Raw genomic sequence first — 20,536 nt, 5'->3', positions numbered from 1 at the left:
GGAGCGGCCGCTGCCCTCCAGTCTGGGCGACGGAGTGAGACTCCGACTCAAAAAAAAAAAACAAGCAAACATACATACATACATATGTACAAACAGCTATCCATCGTGCTGTACAAACATACATATAAACACGCAACCATTCTTTTCTCCATCCACCGTGCCTGCCTCTGCCGTCCCTCTATCCCTTCCTCCTCCCGTCTGTCCCCTCCTTTCCATTCCTCCATCCGTCCATACCTCCATGTGTCTACCCCTCCATTTCTTCCTTCATCCCTCCATCCGTCTTTCCATTCATCCAGCTGTCCGTCCCTGCATCCGTCCACCCATCGACCACCCGCCCATTGACCTGTATGGCCTTCTGTTCTCCCAGCCACCAATCCACCCACCCATCCATCCATCCCTTCCTCCTCCATCCCTCCATCCCCCCACTCACTCCCCTAGCCTTCTTCCCCTCCATCCCTTCATCCTCCCCATCCCTTTCCCCCATGTCCTTTCCGTCCCCCCTCCTTCCCCATGTCCTTTCCGGCCCCCACCCGTCCATCGATCCTGCCCTCCATCCCGCCCTCCATTCGTCAGCCCATCGCTCGTTCCTCCCGTTGTCCATCCCTGCATCCAGCCCCCCATGCAACTCTCCGTCCATTCACCCGCACAGCCTTCAGTCTGCCCACCCGCGCATACGTCCATTCCTCTATCCATCCGTCCAGACGCCCGTCCGCTGAACCAGCCCACAACCCCGCCCCCGGGCCTGCCCGCATTTCCTCTGCCAGCCCGTGCTTTCCCACCTCCCCGCTTCCCTCACAGCCTTCCCTTCGGATCATAACACTCCCACACACACACATACACACTCACACACACCCCGGCTAACACCTACTCCTTATTTATGTCTCAGCTGAAAAGAAGCCTCGCCCACCTCCCACTCTAAAGTAGATCCTCCCGCGACTGTCTCTCGTGAACCCTGTTCCTTCCTCTCCAACAGTTGTCACAGCACGTCACTGAACATTTGCACGTGGGTTGGTTGGCTGATGCCTGTCTGCCTGACCAGACCGGAAGCCCCAGGAGCAGGGACCGGGCCTCCCTTCAGTGCCCACCACAGAGCCCACCTGGCCCATGGGGGGCTCGAAGAGGAGCGGGTGGATGCTGGCGTTGGGTGGATCCAGAGAGACGCGGCTGAGTGCAGAGTGTGGGGCTGCGTGTCTTGCAGGGCTTTGCTTTTGAATATAGCAGCCTCCCAAGGTTTACCATCTATGGGAGGAGACAAAGACGGTGCCTGCTGAGCATTCCTGCAGGCTGTGAGTCATGGCAGAGCCAGGGAGGGATGAGCAGGACGGGCTGGTATGGCCCTGGCTGGCCCAGCCCTGGCTGCTTGGTGCTGAATAAGGCCCTCTGTCTCCACGAGCCTTCATTTCCTCACCGACCAAATGGAGCTCATAAAACCAGAGAGAGGAGAAAGACACACTATTACCATAAAATGGCTTGAAATTGTTCAAATATATCTTCTGAGTTCTGCGAAAAGTTTTTTAAATAGATACAATTATTTCAACAGCTGAAATCAATGTGATTCATTGATGTGATTTTTTATTGACCGAGCCAAGTGATAGAAATTAATAAACAACTAAAAATGTATATTTATTTAAATTGAGCCTGTCACGTTATTGTGAGGATTAAATGAGACAATGTGTGGGGAGCCCACCTAGAAAAAACTCGGCGTAGAGTAAGTGCTCAATAAGTCTGGTTTATTTGGATGGTTTGGGGTAATCTTGGTGGAGGAGGTGATGTTTAAACTAAACTGTGGAAAATGTATCAGATTCTAATATTTTAATAGTATAAATATTTGTTAGAATTGCTTAGCACTTTTATGTACCCTTCCAGTTTCTATGACTGTGAAACAAAGTACCCCAAAACATAACGGTGTACAGCAACGCTTTCAGATTCTGGGATCTGGACAGACCCCCACAGAGGCAGCCTTCTCTGTACATTCAGCCTCCTCCACTCTGTGATGACTGAGGCCTCGGCTGGAAGACACGAAGGCGGCTGGGGCTGGAGTCATCTGCGGGCCCATGTGTTCATTCGCATGGCTGGTGTTGACGCTGGCTGTCATCTAGGGATGTCAATTCCCCTCGGTGTGGATCCTTCCCATGTCTCGGGCTAGATTGAGCCTCCTCACAGCATAGTTGTGGGATTCTAATGGGGTGTGTCTGGAGAGGGAAAGCCAGTGGAAGCTGTATCCTTTGGATGACAGCGGCCTCAGAAGTCGTATGGCATCACTTCCCGTGAGTTCTTTTTTTTTTTTTTTGAGTTGGAGTCTCACTCCATAGCCCAGGCTGGAGTGCAGTGGCAAACTCACAGCCACCCCAGCGTCAACCTGCTGGGCTCAGGCGATCCTTCTGCCTCGGCCTTCCAAGTAGCCAGAACTACAGATGCACTAGCATGCCTGGCTTTTTTTTTTTTTTTTTTTTTTTCCATTTATTGTAAAAACAAGGTTTCACCAAGTTGCCCGGGCTGGTCTCGAACCCGCGGGCTCAGGCAATCCACTCACCTTGGCCTCCCAAAGTGCTGGGATGACAGGCTGAGTCACCGAATCCAGCCATTTCCTGTGAGTTCTGTTGGTAGAGTAAGTCACCAGATTCAAGGGGAGGGCTTTAGGTCCCACCTCTCGGCGAGGAGTGCCAATCACACTATAAGAAGAACAGGTGGGTGGCAGCGGAATATGGATGCCGACATCCTTGGTGAGATGCAGCCTGACACACATTATCTCATGTCATCCCCAGTGCAACCTATGAGGGAGGTACTCGTCTTAGCTCCATTTTACAGGAGAGGAAATTAAGACTCAGTAAGGCCAGAAGTTTTGTCCAACATCACAGTCACTAATAAGTAACAGAGCTGGGATCTGAACTCAGGCCTGAAAGACTCCGAAGCTACTCTCATTACACAAACCGCCTTACCAAGTTTAGAATGAGGATGCCGACAGTGGATTTTATTTTATTTTTTTTATTGAGTCGAGATCTCACCATTGCCCAGGCTGGCATGCAGTGGCAGGATCATGGCTCACTGCAGCCTCGACCTCCTGGGTTCAGGCAGTCCTTCCGCCTTAGCCTCCCAAGTAGCTAGAGCTACAGGTACGGGCCACCACACCTGGCTAAGTTTCTGATATTTCTGTAGAGACTAGATATAAGGTCTTGCCACATTGCCCCAGGCTGGTCTCGAACTTCTGGGCTCAGGTGATCCTCCTATCTTGGCCTCCCAAAGTACTGGGATTATAGGCGTGAGCCATAGCGCCCAGCAGATTTGATTTTTTGAAACACGTAAGTAATTACATCCTTCCAGGATGCTGTAGAATCATGGTGCCTTGGTAAACTGTGGTTTGCCCTGGTAGGGACTCGGCCAAAATACAGGCAGGAAAGAGAGAGGTCCAGGCCCCACAAACCCTAAACGATTCTCACCTCTGGGGATATTTAAGAATCTTCGGGGGATCTGATTCTTATTCTGGGGTGGGTATAATTTAAAGTGACAGGGCATGGTGTGGACACAAAGGCAAGAAAGGTTGGTTGGGGGCAGATGACGGCGGGACCTTAAGTCCAGGCAAGGGGATTGACAATCTCCTGGGCCAATGAGGGGATGCCAAAGGCTCCAGGCAAGTCAGGAAAAACTATCGACAACAGTGTGGAAGATGGACGTGAGGGGAGCCGGATGTCGGAGACACGCCAGACGTTTCCCGTGAAGATGGAGTAAGGGGCTCACTGGCTATTGGCAAGGCTGGAGGGACCAGAGGGGCCTTGATAAGTGACAGTGATATTCCAGAGGACCAGCTGAAGGACTTTGCCGGGGGGAGGAGGAGGACCACCACCAGAGACTCCACAGGTTTGAGCTTAGGTGACAGGTGCAGGGAGAGCCGTTAGCAGGACCCAGGAGCAAGGAGGTGACCGAGGGTCGGCCTGTTGGAAATGGGATCCAGAGCTCAGGGCAGAGTCAGAGCAGGAGACACGAGAATCATTAGCAGGGAGATTGCGGTCAAACCACGAGGCCAAGTGAGCCCGCCGGGGGACCAGCATGGCCGGAAACAGAGTCGCTCCCAGGGCTTTGGAAAATGAGTGTGTATAGCAGCGGGTCTCACACTGTGCTGTGCGGCAGAATTCGAGAGCCAAAAGAGTGAATCAGGGACTCAGAGAGCCAGGGGCGTCGAAGCAGGCCCTTTCTGAACCCTGGGTGGAGAGGGTGGGTTGGGAGCACCTTTGTGGGTTTGTCAAGTCCCAGGGAATTCGGAGACCCACCCAAGTGTGAGAACTACCACGGGCTGTCCTTAGCAGGAGTGCGACCCTCCGTCATGGCTCATTTCAGAGCTGCCTGAGAAGCTTTAGAAATACTGTGGTCTGGGCCTGGCTCGGTGGCTCACACCTGTAATGCCAGGATTTGGGAGGCTGAGGTGGGAGGATCACTTGAGCCCAGGAGTTTGAGGCCAGCCTGGGCAACAGAGCGTGACATCGTCTCTATAAAAAAATTTTAAAAATCAGCCAGGCGTGGTGGCACATGCCTGTAGTCCCAGCGACTCGGGCAGCTGAGGTGGGAGGATAGCCTGAGCCCAGGTGTTTGCAGCTACCATGAGTCTGTGCCACTGCATGAGTGAGACTCCGATTCAATTAAAAAAGAAATACTAAGGTCCATCCCACACACCACAAAAGAGCCTCGCCTCTGGGAATATTCAAGGCTCCTCGAGGGATGCTGAGGTGCCGCCAGGCAGGGGGACTCTTGGTGAAAGGAAGAATAAGAGACAGGGGTCTTAGTGGACTTGAGTAGTAACCACCCACGGGGTAGGAAGAAGCGAGATGGTTTGGGATATGGCTTCTCTTGGTTGCGGGAGCGGGCAGTGGGGAGACTGAGGCCTGCAAGTCAGTGGCCTGAAACCTTAGCACCGACAGGAATTCCGTGACCGGGCCCCGGCAAATCCTAGTGATGGGTTAGAGGGTGGGGTGGTAAGCATGTACCCCAGCCCACACCCCACCTCCCACACCCCATACCTCACACCCACGAAACCAGTCTCTGTCAGCATTTTTCAACTCTGCAGGTGGTTCTGGCCAAATCTGGGACAGGCAATGCTTCCCAGCTGTTTCTGATCCAGCAAGCCTGGGGTGAGACCTGGGACTCTGCATTTCCGACAGGTACCCCAGTGGTGCCCCTACTCCTGCCCAGGGACACATTTGGAGCGGCAGGATGTGCTGATTTTCAGGGGTGTGATAGAAGCATGCGGACCCCTTCCCGCCCCCATCTCCGGGCCACCGCTGCTGGCATCAGTTCCCCACCCTCCCCCACCGCGGCCCATTCACCCTACCCCAGAGGGCAGGGAGTAAGCTGAAGGCTCCCACCTGTGTTACTTCTGCTTCCCTCCTGGCCAGTGGAGCACCAGAGCCAGGATAAATGCTCCCCTCCTTGTCTGCCAAGAGGAAGACATGTTAAAAAGAGCAATATGGTGTTTATGTCACACACACACACACACACACACACACACACACACACACAGCCTCACACACCCAAGGCACGGAGGAAATCCTCTCCACACCCGTGTATGAGCAAGCTTCCACCACCCAGCTCTCTCAGCATGCCTGACCACCCCTCCCCAGGAGGGCTTGGAAATCGAGCCCCAAAACTCACCCTTCACCTCACACCGAAACCCCCGTCATGCCCAGAGCAGCGCCCTAAGGGCAGGGAAGGAGAAACAGCTCGGCCCGACTCCGGACTTCAGTCAGGCCTGAGTTCAAATCCTGACGATGTGTCCTTGGACAAGTTAATTCACCTCTCTGAGCCCATTGGAGCTGTTACGGGGTTGTAAAATGTGTGAAATAATGACCCACCTCTCACGGTTGTTGGAAGAATCCATTGATTCAAGAATATATGGCTACAGAAGCATAAAGCAGGGCACACCCTAGTGGTGGGCCAGGGGACTGCGCAGCGTGGGGGACTCAGGGTGGTCCCAGCGAGATGGCCCCTTCCCACGTCATCTTGCCTTCCCAGATTCTCCGGGAGCCAGGCGGTCCCTGAGGCTGACCTCCGGGCCCTGACCTCCCTGGCGCTCTCCCTTGCAGACATGGGGAGCTTCGAGGAGGGCGACAAGCGCCAGAGCGTCTCCCACGGTGAAGCCGCCGTCATCCGCGCCCCACGCATCTCCAGCTTCCCCCGGCCACAGGTGACCTGGTTCCGGGACGGCCGCAAGATCCCGCCCAGTAGCCGCATGTGAGTGCCTGCCCTGGGGGAGAGGAGGGGCCTGCCCTGGGGGAGGAGGCTTGGGGCCAGATTAAGTTCCCCGAGGAGGGCCCTTTCTGCAGAACCCCTCCTAGCTCCTGCGGGACACAGCCAGACAGGGGACCCCCCAGGGTGGAGACAGAAGCTGATTTATGAGGGGCTTCCTTGGGCTGTGGTGCGAGGACTTGGGACCATGAAGCCCACACTTGGGGCTCTTCCTGGGGAATCCCAGGGCATTGCCTCCACGGCCAGCTGGGGAATAAATCTGCCTCCCAGAGCACTTCAGAAACCCAAACAGACACATACAGAGGCGCTGTCTCCATGGTTACGGGCCCAGGAGACAGGCCAGCAGCGCTCGGGGACATCGGAGGGGCTGGCGTCTCCTGGGTAGCCAGGCGGCCCCGGGCGTGTCCCTTGGCCAGGGGTCCAGTGGTGTGCGGGGGGGCTGTGTGTGTCTTGGCTGTGAGCAGAGGTGTGGCCAGGGGAGGCCAGTGGAGAGAAACACAGGGCCCTTTCAGTGTTCACAAGGGCCCCTCTGTGCGCCCCCAGGGGTTGGCTGAAGCAGCCTGGCCTGTGGGCAGGAGCTGCAGAGCCAACACCCCACACCTCAGCAGAAGGCAAGGAGCAAGGCATTTCCTCCCAGGGCACACCCACCCTCCCCTCCCTCCTGATCCCCCTCAGGGCCTGGAGCCAGCCCTTCCCTCTTCCGGACTGCAGCTCTCCCCTGCTCCCAGAAGGCCACTCAGACTGCCATGTAGACGGGATGGAGCCTGTCCTGGACGCTTCAGAGTGGAGGAGCAGATGGGCACTTCTGACCTCACAGGAGGTCCAGTGAAAAGAGCATCATCATATCCCCCTGATACCAGTGGCTGCCATTGACCACGTGGCTGCTGTGAACGGGGACCGAGCTAAGCACACAGCACACGTGCAGGAGGGAGATGCTGTCACTGCCACTCTCCTTCCTGTCCCCAGAGTGCCTGCTGGAAAACAGTTGTGAATGAACGATCCTCATAGCAACCCCCTGTGAGCGGACTGCTTTTCTCCCCGTTTCACAGACAATAAAGTGAGGCTCCCCAAAGTTTAACTACTTTGTCAGATTCACACAGGGGGTAAGCAGTGAGCTGGCATCAGCCCTGCCCACTCCAGAACTGTACATGTTCTTGTCTTACATGGAAAACAACTGAGAACATGCACGCAGACATGTTGAGGGGATTGCCCTTGTGGGGAATGAGTCCTGGGACAGCGGCGGTCAGTTTGGCTACCTGCTGAAACATTTGGGAATTTCGAAATATTCTGATCCTTAGGTTCTTTCCTAAGGCGGTCTGATTTGATTGAAAGAGATGGAATTTGGGCATCCAGATTTGTAAAACCCCCCAGGTGATTCTAATGAGCCCCCAGAATTGAGAACCACCACCCTAGCATATATCAGTTAGCCACAGTCACAATAATGCTGCATAACAAAACATCTCAATGGCTTATAGGAATATACATTTTGGGTTTTTTTGTGATTCTACAGGTTGGTGATTTAGGCCGGGCTTAGCTGAGTGGTTCTTCTGGTCTTGGCTGGGCTCTCTTCCTTGTCTGGGGGCAGCTGGCAATTGGCAGATCTAGACTGGCCTCATGCTGGATATCTGGGTTGCCTCAGTTCTGCTCCACATACCTCATCCTCCCTCCAGCTAGCCCTAGCATGTCCTCCTGCCCACTGCAGAGTCATGGGAGAAGAAGCAAATACATACACTTTTCAAGCTTCTGCCAACATCCCATTGACCAAGACAAGGACATGGTGGAATTTAGAATCAAGAGGCAGGGAGACAGACACTGGTCCTTGAGTGAGAAGACCAGCAGTCCCGTAGCAAAGGATGCGACTACAGGGCAAGGTGAAGCATTGGAGTGGTGCCCACGTTAACAGATGGACTCATGCTGTGTGAGTCAAAGCATGCCCCATACTGAACTCAGATTCAGTAAAACCAGAAGAGAGGCCGGATTCAGTGGCTCAGCCTGTCATCCCAGCACTTTGGGAGGCCGAGGCAAGTGGATTGCCTGAGCCCATGGGTTTGAGACCAGCTCAGGCAACTTGGCAAGACCTCATCTCTACAATAAATTTTTTTTTTTTTAAGTAGCTGGGTATGATAGCTCACACCTGTCATTCCAGCTACTTGGAAGGCTGAGGCAGAAGGATCGCCAGAGCCCAGCAGGTTGACACTGGGGTGGCCGTGAGCGAGCCACTGCACTCTAGCCTGGGCAAGAGTGTGAGACTCCCACTCAAAAAACAAACAAACAAACAAACAAAACAGCAGAGAATGGTTCACCCTGAACACAGGTGTGGAAGTTAGGCTGTAGATGGAGAATGCACTACCTCTCAGGTGCTGGGACAGGTGGATGAGTCCAGTCCCATCCCCATTCCTTTTCTGAGTTTATTATCTCACAGTCCCTATTGCAAGCCAGTCAGTTGGCCGTGGCTGCCTGGAACACTGAGTCGAGAAAGATTATGAGGCCTCATTCGGACTCGTGGGAATGAACATCAGTGATCCATTAGCAATGTCTGCCATGGCTGCAGGAGGGGGCATCTTGGCACGAATCTACCAAATTGCTGCTGCTCCTACCATCCCTTTGCTGACACCTTTCCACCGCTTTTCTCATTCTCATCCTCTGTCCTCACCCTCTTTTCATTCCCAACACCCTCCCGCACCAGGACAGAACACCCCTGGCCAACACACGTGTGCACACCCTTCCTGGTCACATACAGCTCCACTCCCTGCCCACCATAAACACTCCTACCACTGTAGTGGTTTTATCCTGACAATTACCGTGGATGCATATTCATGACCGCATGAAAAGGTTTCTGGAAGCAAATTCCCTGGTGTCTGCGTGTCAGAGACCGTATCTGATGAGTACCGTCCCCAGAGGGTGTGCAGGGTGAGAAGAAGCCGCTGTCTGCAGAGGGCCAGTCCCACTCCGGGCCAGAGCAGGGATCAGCAACAACTCACCTGCACCCTGGTGCTCGCTGTTGAAAAGGAGACAAGATTCCTCATAGACTGGCCTGCTGGGGGCCCTAGACGCCTTCTAGGATGATTTAGTTTATTCACAATAAAATTATCAAGAGGGCCTCCACGGAGCCAGGTCGGAGGGGCAGGCTTCTTGGGAGCGGTGAGCGAATGAAGGGGACAGGCCCGGGCCCATCAGAACAGCAGCCACGGCCTAGGAAATGGAAACCAGGGGACGTGGCTGCGAGTCGAACTTTGCTCTCCATGCCCCAGGAGTGCTTCTCCAGCGTCTTTCTGTGTGGCATGCATCGGGGCACAGCAATCTGGAGGCCCTCCTGGGTGCCAGGAACAGCTTGGGAAGTGAGGCCCAGCGCCTTCCATGACTCTCTGTCTTGTGGGGGGAGGCAGTCATCGTTCGCAGGGTTGTGAGCTGGGCTGGGGGTCTCTGGAGGCCTCTCTGCCTCCTGTCTCAAGCCATGTTTGGAATGCGAGCCCAGGTCCTCTGGTGTCCAGTCCAGGTTGCTTCCCTCCAGCTGCTAGTTAAGCCCATGCTGGCTGCCACGGCAGAGAGGTCCTCAAATCTCAGGGACTTCACACCGTAGAAGGGGGCTAAAGCCCTTCCTCCTCCACAAGGTCACTCAGGGCCCGGCAGACAGGAGCTCTGCCACCAGCCACACAGGCCTTCCAAGCTGCCCTGCTCCAACGGAGACAAGGTGAGAGGGGACGTGAGTACCTGCAGGAAATTCTTCAGGTCCAAGCTGAGATGCAGGCGCAGACACATCCTTCCACCACCTCCCACTAGCTCAGCCTCCCTGCCCCATCGGCATCGAGTGGAGCTGAGATGTGCACCCCTGGTTTCCCAGCAGTGTGGTCTTCATAGAAGAAGAGCCTGAAACTGGGGTGGGCAACAGACCATTCCTGCCAGCTTGACATGCCACCCGACCTGGGACGAGCTGTCTCATCCATGGTGCTCTCGGGCTGACCATTCTTCCCTGTGGGGCCTCCTGTCCCCTGGGGGACACTTTCTCACCAGCATCCTCGGCCCCTTCCACTGGTTTCCAGTAACACCTCCACAGCGGGGCAACCAAAGATTGTCCAGACATTGTCAAAGTCACCCCTGGTTGGGAACCACTGACTTAGAAGGCTCAGTCATGGTCAAGAAGAGAATGGGGGATGGGGGAGGAGCCTTTCTAGTCAAGGAGAGGAGACACTGGAGGTGGGACCTTCTAGAGGCCAAAAGGGTCCCAGGACAAGCCAGTGAACTGGAAGATGGGCCAGGCCCGTCCAGGGCCTCCAGAGGCTTCGGCGACTCTGTTCCCATGGGAGCCATGACAGTGGTAGGGCTGGAGAGCTGGCCTGCGTGGTCTAGGGTGTGGCTGTCCAGAAGGTTCCTCAGTCCTGCAGCCAGCCTTCATGCCTATAATTGCAGCACTTTGGGAGGCCAAGGTGGGAGGATGGCTTGAGCCCAGGAGTGCAGGACCAACCTGGGCAACATAGCAAGACCTTATCTCTACAAGAAAATTAAAATTTAAAAAAAATAGCTGGGTGTGGGGTCATGTACTTGTAATTCCAGCTACTCAGGAGGCTGAAGCAAGAGGATTACCTGAGCGCAGGAAGTCAAGTCTAAGGTTCACCATGATTGTGCTACTGCACTCAGCCTAGGTGACAGAGTGAGACCTTGACTCAAATGTGTGTGTGTGTGTGTGCATATATATGTAAATATATATATATATTTGAGCCTGACTCTGGCTCACCTCCTATCACCTTGTTAGCTGTAGGTTCAAAGATCACTCCAGAAGAAAAATTGGGCTTATCATTAGGGCACCCAGGAGCTGGGGCAAGGACTTGCCTTCCTGCTCCCCAGAGCCACACGGATGGTGTGGATCTCAGCATGTGACGCCCCAAAAGTAGGAAAGAGAGGGGGAAGAACCCAGCACAGCCAGCCTGGGAGAGCTGGCCGAGAGGCATTAGCAGGATGTTTATTTGAGAGCCTGTTTAAAACTCTGCAACATTCACCTAATGGGAAATTTTGAAAAGAATTCAACTGGATTTGTCCTTGTTAAACTAACATTAAGGATGTTTAACAGCTGTCTCGGGCACATCACATTAAAACCCGGAGATAGACTTGACAAACTAATGGTTTTGTTTGTCATCGGGAGAATGGGAGGAGGGAGGGGACCGGCAGAGCCATGTGGGCGGTGCTCCTGGCTCCGTGGCACCCACGTTTCCATGGGGCTCCCAGCTTCCCACTTGGACAGGCCCTTTTTCCCTGCTGGTGCCGGGCCAGCCGAGGGACTGTGTGACAGGGCCCCTGGGGAGAGGGCAGGGGCACCGCCTCCGTGCCCCTCTGACCCAGCCTAGCCGGGTGATGAGCTTCAGGGAGGTGGACACAGATCCACAGAGAGGGGAGTGCGGGGAGACAGGACCCCAAAAGTCTGTTACAGGAGGCCCGTGGCCTTCAAATCCATCTAAACAAATGTAGGAGCAGGGCAAAGCCACCCGTTCCGGAGTGCCCCTTCTCACTTCTAAACTCATGACCATTCACTCATTCATCGTCATTCACTCATTCGTCCTGTGAACATTTCTTCCGTGTCTGGACGCTCATGAAGCAGAGATAACCACACACAGCCAGAATTCCCAGGGGGGCATGGAAGGCCCCTTGCCTAGCCTGGGGGTGGGGGGCGGGATAGCTTCCTGTGCAATCCTTGGGTCTGGTTGACAGCACCAGCACCGTGTTGGGATTCTCTGCTAACTGAACGTGGCAGGGTGTGGGCAGTAAGTGGCCGGGCAGATGGGTGGGAAGGGCTCCAGGAGGATGAGGACCCGGAGGCACCGTCGGGCCGCCCGCCTCGGTCCCCACTCCTGCTCCCCAGGGGCTCAGAGCCCCTCGGGCCCCTGTCAGAGGAATCCATCTCCTCTTCACAGAGCCATCACGCTGGAGAACACCCTTGTCATCCTGTCAACGGTGGCTCCTGACGCGGGCCGCTACTACGTGCAGGCTGTTAATGACAAGAACGGGGATAACAAGACCAGCCAGCCCATCACTCTCGCCGTGGAGAGTAAGTGAGCAGTAAGGCCTGTGCCCGACGGGGGAGCTGGTCATTAAATCTTGGGAATGGTGCTCCAGGGGGTCACTGGGAAGATGGAGTGGCCGGGGAGGGGGCGGGAGGCCGAGGGATGGCAGAGAGGAGGTGGCTCAGCTGGGTGGGCATGCTGGCAGACAAGGGTGAGCTGAGGGCTGGACCCCCGTTCCCACGACACATCTGAGGTCCTGCGTCGGGAGAGGGGACGCTTAGCACGACTGTATGCAGGGCCGCTGGGGGCCCAGGGAAGGGGTGGGCAGAGCGAGAAAGTGCATGGATTGCAACCCTCTCGGGAGTCAGGCCCAGAAAGCACGCAGGGTGATGGGGAGACTGGAAGCTTGTTTTTAAAGAAACATACTAACTGCTTCTCCTCAGCTGGCACGTTCAAAGCACTGTCTCTCCTTGGAGCCAGGCGGTCCCCACTGATGAGAGCACAGGCCTTCTGCCCAGGATCCCACCTGCGAGGGTCCATCTCCCCCTACTCAGACATCCCCAACTCCTGGGAGAGAGAGGCCGAACTCTCCCCAGAAGTCACTGCACAGTGAGATGCACCTCAGAGAGTGACTCTTCCCTTAAAAGGGTGCTTTGGCAAAGGAGCGTTTGTCCAACCAAGACTGAAGCCAGGTTTCCTGGCAGGGATGAGATGCTGGGTTGTCCTCCCTGCCACCTCCCGTCATGCTCCTTCCCAGCTCAGAGAAGAGGGGTCGGGTGGCCCGGGAGGCGGCCAAGGCTGGGAATCCCAGGGTACACGGGGCAAGACCAGAGCTTCCCACAGCAGCTGAGCTGCCGCACGAGCAGAGGGAGACAGATGTTCACATCCCTCCACATCTGCACAACTCCTGCTTCCAAAGAAAGTCTCATTTATCATCTATGGCCACGCTGGTACACACCCACCAGTCAGCAGATGAGGGTGCGCGCCAGCCTGAGGCTTCCTGCCCCTGCCTCTGTTCCAGGCCTCTGTCTGTCGGTGCCCAGGAGCGCCAGAACATGCCTGGGGATTTCACACCCCAGCAGACCCTTCTCATTATCCCAGGGATCCCTTTCCCACCCAGGCTTCAGTCCACCTAGAAGGAAATCTGGACGCAAGGAGGAGAGTTTCATTCTGGAGGGTGAAAGAGTTTCACTGAAATTTTTATTTTCAATGAAAGAGTTTCATTCCGTCAGGGTGGTGGGTGTAACTGCTGCCATTGACCTGGGCCCGGGTCTCAGTCAAGTCCCAGCAGCCGGGCCCAGCCGTGACCTGGGGCTGCAGTTTCTATAGGAAAAAAGAATTTAATCATCAGAGGGAGGTGTGTTTCCTCAAATATTTTCCAGTAATCAGATTTCCTGGGGTCTCATGGAATCCAGTATTTGGTAAGAAGCAATGTCGAAGATGTGGGAGGCGATCATAGCTCTAGTCAAAGGCAGACATCTTCCTCGGTGACTCAGTTTACCCTGAGGCCCAACGTCGGGGCCTTCCTCTTGGCTCTTCCGGCATCCAGGTCCGCGCTCCTGGCTGACTGGCGTTGTTCTCTCTCTGCTCCATCTCAAACCACCTCCACCCTCCGGCAGGGCCTCCCTGGTCCCTCTGTTCACCCAGTCCTCACCCCCTCACCCCCTTGTCTGCTTCTCCCACCCCATCGCCCCTTGGCTCCTGCTGTCATGCGATGATTTGTACTGAATTGAGAGCAGATTCTGCTGATTTTTTGCTAATTTCTCTTCCCACGAGTGACTGCACTTCAAAACCCTGCTCCTCTTCCTGACACAAATCCCCAGCCTGCCTGCCGGCCAATTTGTGGGGAGCGACTGCCGCTTTGCCCACCACTAGTGCCAGCTCCCCTCAGTCCCCCACTGAGCCTCACCCCGCCCCCAGCACCTCTTCCTTCATTCCCCCTGAGCCCCGGGAGCCCCTGGCCTCCTGGGATTCTATATGGGAGTCCGTGCTCTTCAGAAGTGGAGAAGCAGAGCGCGAGCTCGGTGAGCCCGGGAGTTGCCCGCAGCTTGGGGTAGCCCTGGTGACGTCACCCTGACTATCCCAGCTCCTGGAAACGCCATACCGGTGGTGACCCCACCTGGGATCAGTGCTGCACTGTCCCGTAGAAATCGAATGTGGGCCTCATAAGGGACTTACATTTTTCCGCCAGCCCGATTTTTTACGAAGTTGAAAGTAACAGTTGACCTTAATTTTATTCATGTATTTTTCTCTCACCCAACGTAACCATACAGTCAACATACAATCAATGTAAAAAATATTCCCGGGATATCTTACATTGTGTGTGTGTGTGTGTGTGTGTGTGTGTGTGTGTGTGTGTGTGTGTGTTTGCAGACTGAGTCTCTGAAATCCTTAAGCTTAACAAGAGACCTCAATCCGGATGTTAAATTTTCATCCGAAATACGTGATCTGTGTTCAGATCTCATCAAATTTATAACTGAAAGGGTGGCGTTGTCCGCGCAAGTTGTTCCGCACATACTTAAAAGTGTTCTAATAACTGAATTGGGGAATCCGTTCTTAATTAAATGTAAATTAGCTCAAATTAAATCACACTAAATCAAAGGGTCCCCACCACATTTCACGAGCTCACACAGGCACATGTGGCTAGCGGCCCTGTGTTGGGTGGCTCGGGTCACAGCCTAGGTGGCTCAGCTCCTGGGAGCTGAAGAAGCGTCCTGGCAGCCTGCCCGGGAGAGGGGACCTGTGGCCCAGGGGAGTCACGTGGGCCCTGAACCTCAGTTTCCCCTTCTGTTAAAGCGATGCCTTTGGCAAAGTTGAGGATTAAATGAGATGATTCCAGAGAATGGATCATGGGAGATGTCCCTTGTCGTGGATGTTACGCAAAGCGTCCCTCCCTAGGCCCCCCGTGGCAGGAGCTCACGTGGAAGACGCCATCCTCTTTCTTGGACTCACCTGGGCTTTTCACAGCTTGAGCTTTGGGGTCCCACTCACCCCAATATCCCACTCGGACTGGAGCGATCTTTACCTTCGGTAAATCTGCTCCAGGACCAGCCATAGCAGGGAGCGGCTGAGCCACTCCAGGCTGCGTGACCCTCTCCCAGGCCCCGGGTCTCCGTCCCCGCTCACAGCAGGCGCTGGTGGGGACTGCGAGTCCTTGGAGACCCCTACAGGCATGAGCTAGGTATTGAGAAGCGTTCCCCAGGCTGAAGACTGTGTCTTCTGGACCTGCCGTCCCTTCCAGCTTAGAGGGCTGTCCCTGCTTAAGCCTCTGTCCGGAGACACATGTCCTTGCGTTTGGTGCCTGAGCCTGGTCAGGCTGTGCCCTGACCGTGGCTGGTCACCGGGGAGTCTCGGAGAGGGCAAGAGACGACATAGCACAACACTTCCCAGCAGAGTACTGTCCCCAGGGCCTGTCCTGCTGAGGGTGAGTCCCTGCTGCCTGTCTCTGACATCCTCCTCCCACCCCAACTGTCCCACCTGCCTCCACGTCACGCCAGTAGCTCCTGCGTGCTGGGCACTGTCTGGGCTTGCGCTGAGCTCACCCAGCTCAGCTACACAGCCGTCATCAGCAGGTGGTCAGGATAGCACCCTCCACCGCTCACAGGAAGAAAGCTGAGGAGACAGGGCCCCAGAGAGGGCCCTGTCCACTCAGTGGGGCTCGCCAGGAACTGGTGAAGCCAGGAAGGGTCCCAGGCTTCCCAGGCTGCAGGGCTGCCCCGAAAGCCCCTGCCCGTGGCGTCTTGGGGCTCGGTCCGAGTAGGGCTAAGCCCTCGTCCACACCAGGAGGACGGCCGATCTCGTTGCACCTCCTCTCCCAACCTGGTCAGCTCCTCCCCCTCACCACCCCAGTCCCGATGCCCAGGGCTTCCACGAGCCACGGGCGCCGCCTCCGGCGCCCCCCCCTCCAACTTCAGAGCCATCCACTTATCCCTGCACCCCAGGTCCTCTCTGCCATCACCACTCCTTTCTCCCCACCAAAGTAAACAGGCCCCTTCTAATTCTCAACCCCTGGCTCCCCTGATCTCGCCAGTCTTCTGCTTCCACCTAGCGCGACCCCACAAACAGCCGTGGGTCCCCGTCCCCGATGGGGCCCCTGCCTCACGTCTCTGGACATCTCCATTCGGACATCCCACCACTGTCTCAAACGGCATGACAAAATCAAAATTTGCCTCCCTTTTGGAAAGCCAGTTCCCCCGGACTCCCCTTTCCCCCAAAGGAGACCCCATCTGTAGGCATTCGGTCTCCAAACGGCCACCACCCTGTGTCTTCCTCTATCTGAGATGGTTCCTCACCCTCTTGATCTCGTCTGCCCGTCTGATCCCCTCCTTGTCCACTGCACCCACCCAGGGCCAACTTCCAGCCCAGTGGCAGGCTCAAAATTCTCAGGGATCTGGCCTTGATCTAACCACTCCCAGTGGAAAGTGGGTTTCGTCTCCCATGCCAACTCTGGTGTATTGGTTGCACTGTGTTAGGAAAGATTCTGAGGACACATCTGGGCTCAGCCAGAAAAAGTGCCGTTAACTAAGCAGCACTTTCTCTGGAAGGCAAAGGGGAGTGACCGGGAAAGGGACAGCATGTCCAGGACTGTCACCTCTGCTCTGTGGATACACTCCCCTATCCTAGTGCTATGAGGGCCAGCTGGCATTGCATTCACACCCCCGTTCACACAGTGCTCTCATTCCAAAATGTCCTTCCTCCTCTCCCTTCTCTGAGTCCCCTTCAAGTTTCTCCATCTCCCGTGAAGCCACCCACCACCCCAGCCCCAAGAAGTGCTTGAAGCTGTGCCTGGTGTCCTGCAGGGCTCCACATACGTGCTCTCTCCCTCCGTCCTGCCCACAAGGTCTGTGACTCTCACCTCCCAGCAACCCCTGGGTCCATCCGTTGGTCTGGGGGTGGGGCATAGGCAGACAATCACAGGAGGGGAGACTCATTTATTGTGCGCCTACTGGGTGCCAGGCACACCCCAGACCAGGTGGGGGCTACCAAACTGGTCACTGATCTGACTTCCTCCCAGTCCACACCCTCCCAGTCCACACCGCCCACACCCTCCCAGTCCACACCCTCCCAGTCCACACCGTCACTGATCTGACTTCCTCCCAGACCACACCCTCCCTGAGGGCAGACCTGATCATCTTGCTCAGTGGGGAATCTCTGTGCCCGGTGCACAGTCTGGCATGTACCAAGCATCACCCAGGAAAGATGTGTCCACCTGGGGGCTGAATTCACATAACCCTAAGAGGTCACAATTCTTACACCCATTTTGCCACTGAGAAGACGGAAGGAAGTAACGAGGATGCCTGAACTCAGGCCTTCCTAGCCCCCCGCACCCGCCACCGGGCCTCGGCGGGCCCCCTCGGGATCTGTAGGCCACCGCCGAGGCTGGGGCGTGCACACCGTGTCCCTCCAGGGGCAGCCTGAGCCCTCGCACTGGCCTCGCGTTCCCATACCAGGCGCTCGCCTTCCCAGGGGCTCCTCCCTTTATCCGGCTGCGCCACGCAGTGCCCTGACTCGGGCTCCAACGGTCTGTCTGCTTCTTGTGCCCCATTAATCTGGGCCATGATACCTGTGCGCCCCCGCATGTAATAAACAACTTAGAGCACACTTTTATGGATTCAGTCATATCAGCAGCTTTCAATCCGATCGCTCTTTATGGCACCTACACGAGGTTTTTATATTGTTGCAATTATTTTGCTTTATACGCTGCCTTTCTTTCCCCCTTCATTTTGCTTTATTTTTTACATTTTATTTCCATTCTTCCCAGGCCTTTTCTAGCAAGGTCTGGAGCCAAGGTAGGGAAACCTGCCCGAGGCTGACCAGGGTGGCCCAGAGGGGCAGTGGGGCCACCGTGCGCCCTCCCCCGGCTCCATAAAGAATGTCCTGTCCCTGTCACCCCAGGGCCCTGCATGGCATCGTGGCCTGCTACCTCCAGAACACTCTGGAAAGGCGCCAACTGGATAGATTTGTCAGGAGAGAAAAAAATCCTCGGAGGCTGTATTTTCAGAAGCTGTGGAGCAGGTGTACAGAGAATACTGGAGTCTCTGCCAATATTGGACCTACCCTGACCCGCTGAGATAAAAACCTGGCCACTTCTTAAAGAATTCAAAAAAATAAAAGAGGAAATGCCAACTGGATGCGGTGGCTCACATCTGCAATCCCAGCACTTTGGAGGCTGAGGCGGGAGGATTGCTTGAGCCCAGGAGTTCAAGACCAGCCTGGCAACATAGCCAGACCTCATCTCTACAAAAAAAAAAAAAAAATAGCCAGGCATTGTATCGTCCTAGCTACTCGGGAGACTGAGGTAGAAGGATCATCTGAGCCCAGGAGGTAGATAGAGGCTGCAATGAGCTGTGATCGTCCCACTGCACTCAAGCCTGGGCAACAGAGTGAGGTCCCAGCACACACACACACACACACACACACACACAGAGAGAGAGAGAGAGAGAGAGAGAGAGAGAGAGATGCTACCATCTCTATTAGAAGAGTTTCAGGTGTTTCTTTTTTTTTCCCAATAAAACCCACTTGTGGGGCCGGGTGTGGTTGCTCATGCCTATAATCCCAGCAGCCCAGCACTTTGGGTGGTTGAGACAAGAGGAACACTTGAACCCAAGAGGTGGAGGCCACAGTGAGTCCTACTCTGTTGGCCAGCCTTGCACTCCAGCCCGGGCAACAGAGTCAGACTCCAACTCAAAGGACAAACCCACTGGAGGGAAGTGCTTGTTGATTTCACTCAGGGACCCTGGGAGCTGCATGATGAGAGCAGCAGCTCCATTCATTCATTCACTTCATACATGTGTTCGAGGCTCTGTGTGTGCCGGGCATCGGTCTTGGTGTGGTCAGCAAGACTGTGGATCAGCTCAGGCTGCCTAGCTAAGCACCACAGGCTGGGGCTTCAGCCGCAGACACTGGTGTCCTCACAGCTCTGGAAGGCCAAAGTCAGGCGCCAGCATGGCCGGGCTGTCTTCCTGGCTTGCCTGCTCACAGTATTCTCCTGTGGCAGAGAGGCTGGGCGTTCTGGGTTCTTGTGAGGACACTAACTCCATCACAGGGACCCACTCGCGTGGCCTCATCTCATTCCATTGACTTCCCCAATGCCAGGCCTCCAAACACCGTCTCACTGGATGTCAGGACTTCACCATACGAATTGGTGAGGCACACGGTTCAGTCCACAGCAAAGACCCACGAGGCTCCTGCCTCCAGGGCTGTATCAGGCTCCCGCGGCCACCACCAACTGGGCTGCTCAGTAAGCCCAGCTCTGGAGGCCAGAGGTCTGAAGGCCAGGGAACCTCTAGGGGAGGATCTTCCTGCCACTCCCAGCCTCCCAGCTGGCTTCTTGGTTTCATTCCACTCTTGGCCTCTGTCTTCACAAGGCCTTCCTGCCTCTGTGTCTCAGTGTCCCTCTCCGTAGAAGGACCCCAGTTGTACTGGACCTAGAATCCACCTCCTCAGCATGGCTTCACCTTAACTCATCACATCTGCAACATCCTTATTTTCTTTTGGGTTTTTTCCCCATTTTTATTTTAGATTCAGGGAATACACATTGCAGCTCATCACACTGACATGCCATGTAGTGGTGGGGATTGGGTCTCCGGTGGCCCGTTCCCCAATAGTGGACACTGTACCAAATAGGTAATTTCTGAAGCTGAGTCCCTCCTTCCCACCTCCCCCCTTATTGACCTTATTTTCAAATAAGCTTACGTTTGCAGCTGCTGGGTGGGCATGAATTTGGAGGAGTATTATTCCACCCAGTACAGAGAGTTCTGGTGGAGGACGCGGACGGGGGACCAGGTCAACCCAGGCAGAGGGAAGGATTTCAAAGGGAATGGAACAGGGAGGGAGGGCGTGGTGGCATTATAGGAGTGAGGAAAGCCGTCAGTCTCAGGTGGGTGGTCAGGCGCGGTGGCTCACACTTGTAATCCCAGCACTCTGGGAGACCAAGACAGGCAGATTGCTTGAGGCCAGGGGTTCGAGGCCAGCCTGGGCAACATAGTGAATCTGTACCAAAAAAAAAAAAAGGTAGCAGAGCATGGTGGTGCACACCTGTAGTCCCAGCTACTCAGGAGACTGAGGCAGAAGGATCGCCTGAGCCCAGGTCGAGGCTGCCATGAGCCGTGATCCTGCCACTGCTCTCCAGCCTGGGTGACAGAGTGAGACCCCGACTCAAAAAAAAAGAAAGTCTCCAGTGGGCTTTTCCTGGACACCAGTGTGGTGACGCATCAGCAGAGGAAGAGGAGGAATCAGATAGTCTTGGGGTCAGCCCCGGGGCTGCCCCCGTGACCACCTGCTCCACTGCATGAGGACAGAAGTCTATC

At 55.3% G+C, this 20,536-nt stretch overlaps 1 protein-coding gene across 1 annotated transcript in view; it reads left to right on the top strand.

The window, feature by feature from the left end:
• Positions 1 to 20,536, top strand: part of SDK2 (sidekick cell adhesion molecule 2) — a 189,974-nt gene that overhangs the window by 82,882 nt on the left and 86,556 nt on the right. Inside the window, exons 7-8 of the mRNA XM_021711624.1 lie at positions 6,072 to 6,219; positions 12,138 to 12,271. Coding sequence (XP_021567299.1) covers positions 6,072 to 6,219; positions 12,138 to 12,271 — 282 coding nt within the window. The remainder of the gene's footprint in view (positions 1 to 6,071; positions 6,220 to 12,137; positions 12,272 to 20,536) is intronic.

Source organism: Carlito syrichta, unplaced genomic scaffold, assembly GCF_000164805.1.
Source record: "Carlito syrichta isolate Samal-C Ts95f unplaced genomic scaffold, Tarsius_syrichta-2.0.1 Scaffold302417, whole genome shotgun sequence".
Lineage (NCBI taxonomy): Eukaryota > Metazoa > Chordata > Mammalia > Primates > Tarsiidae > Carlito > Carlito syrichta.
This window is presented reverse-complemented; position numbering and strand designations above follow the sequence as displayed.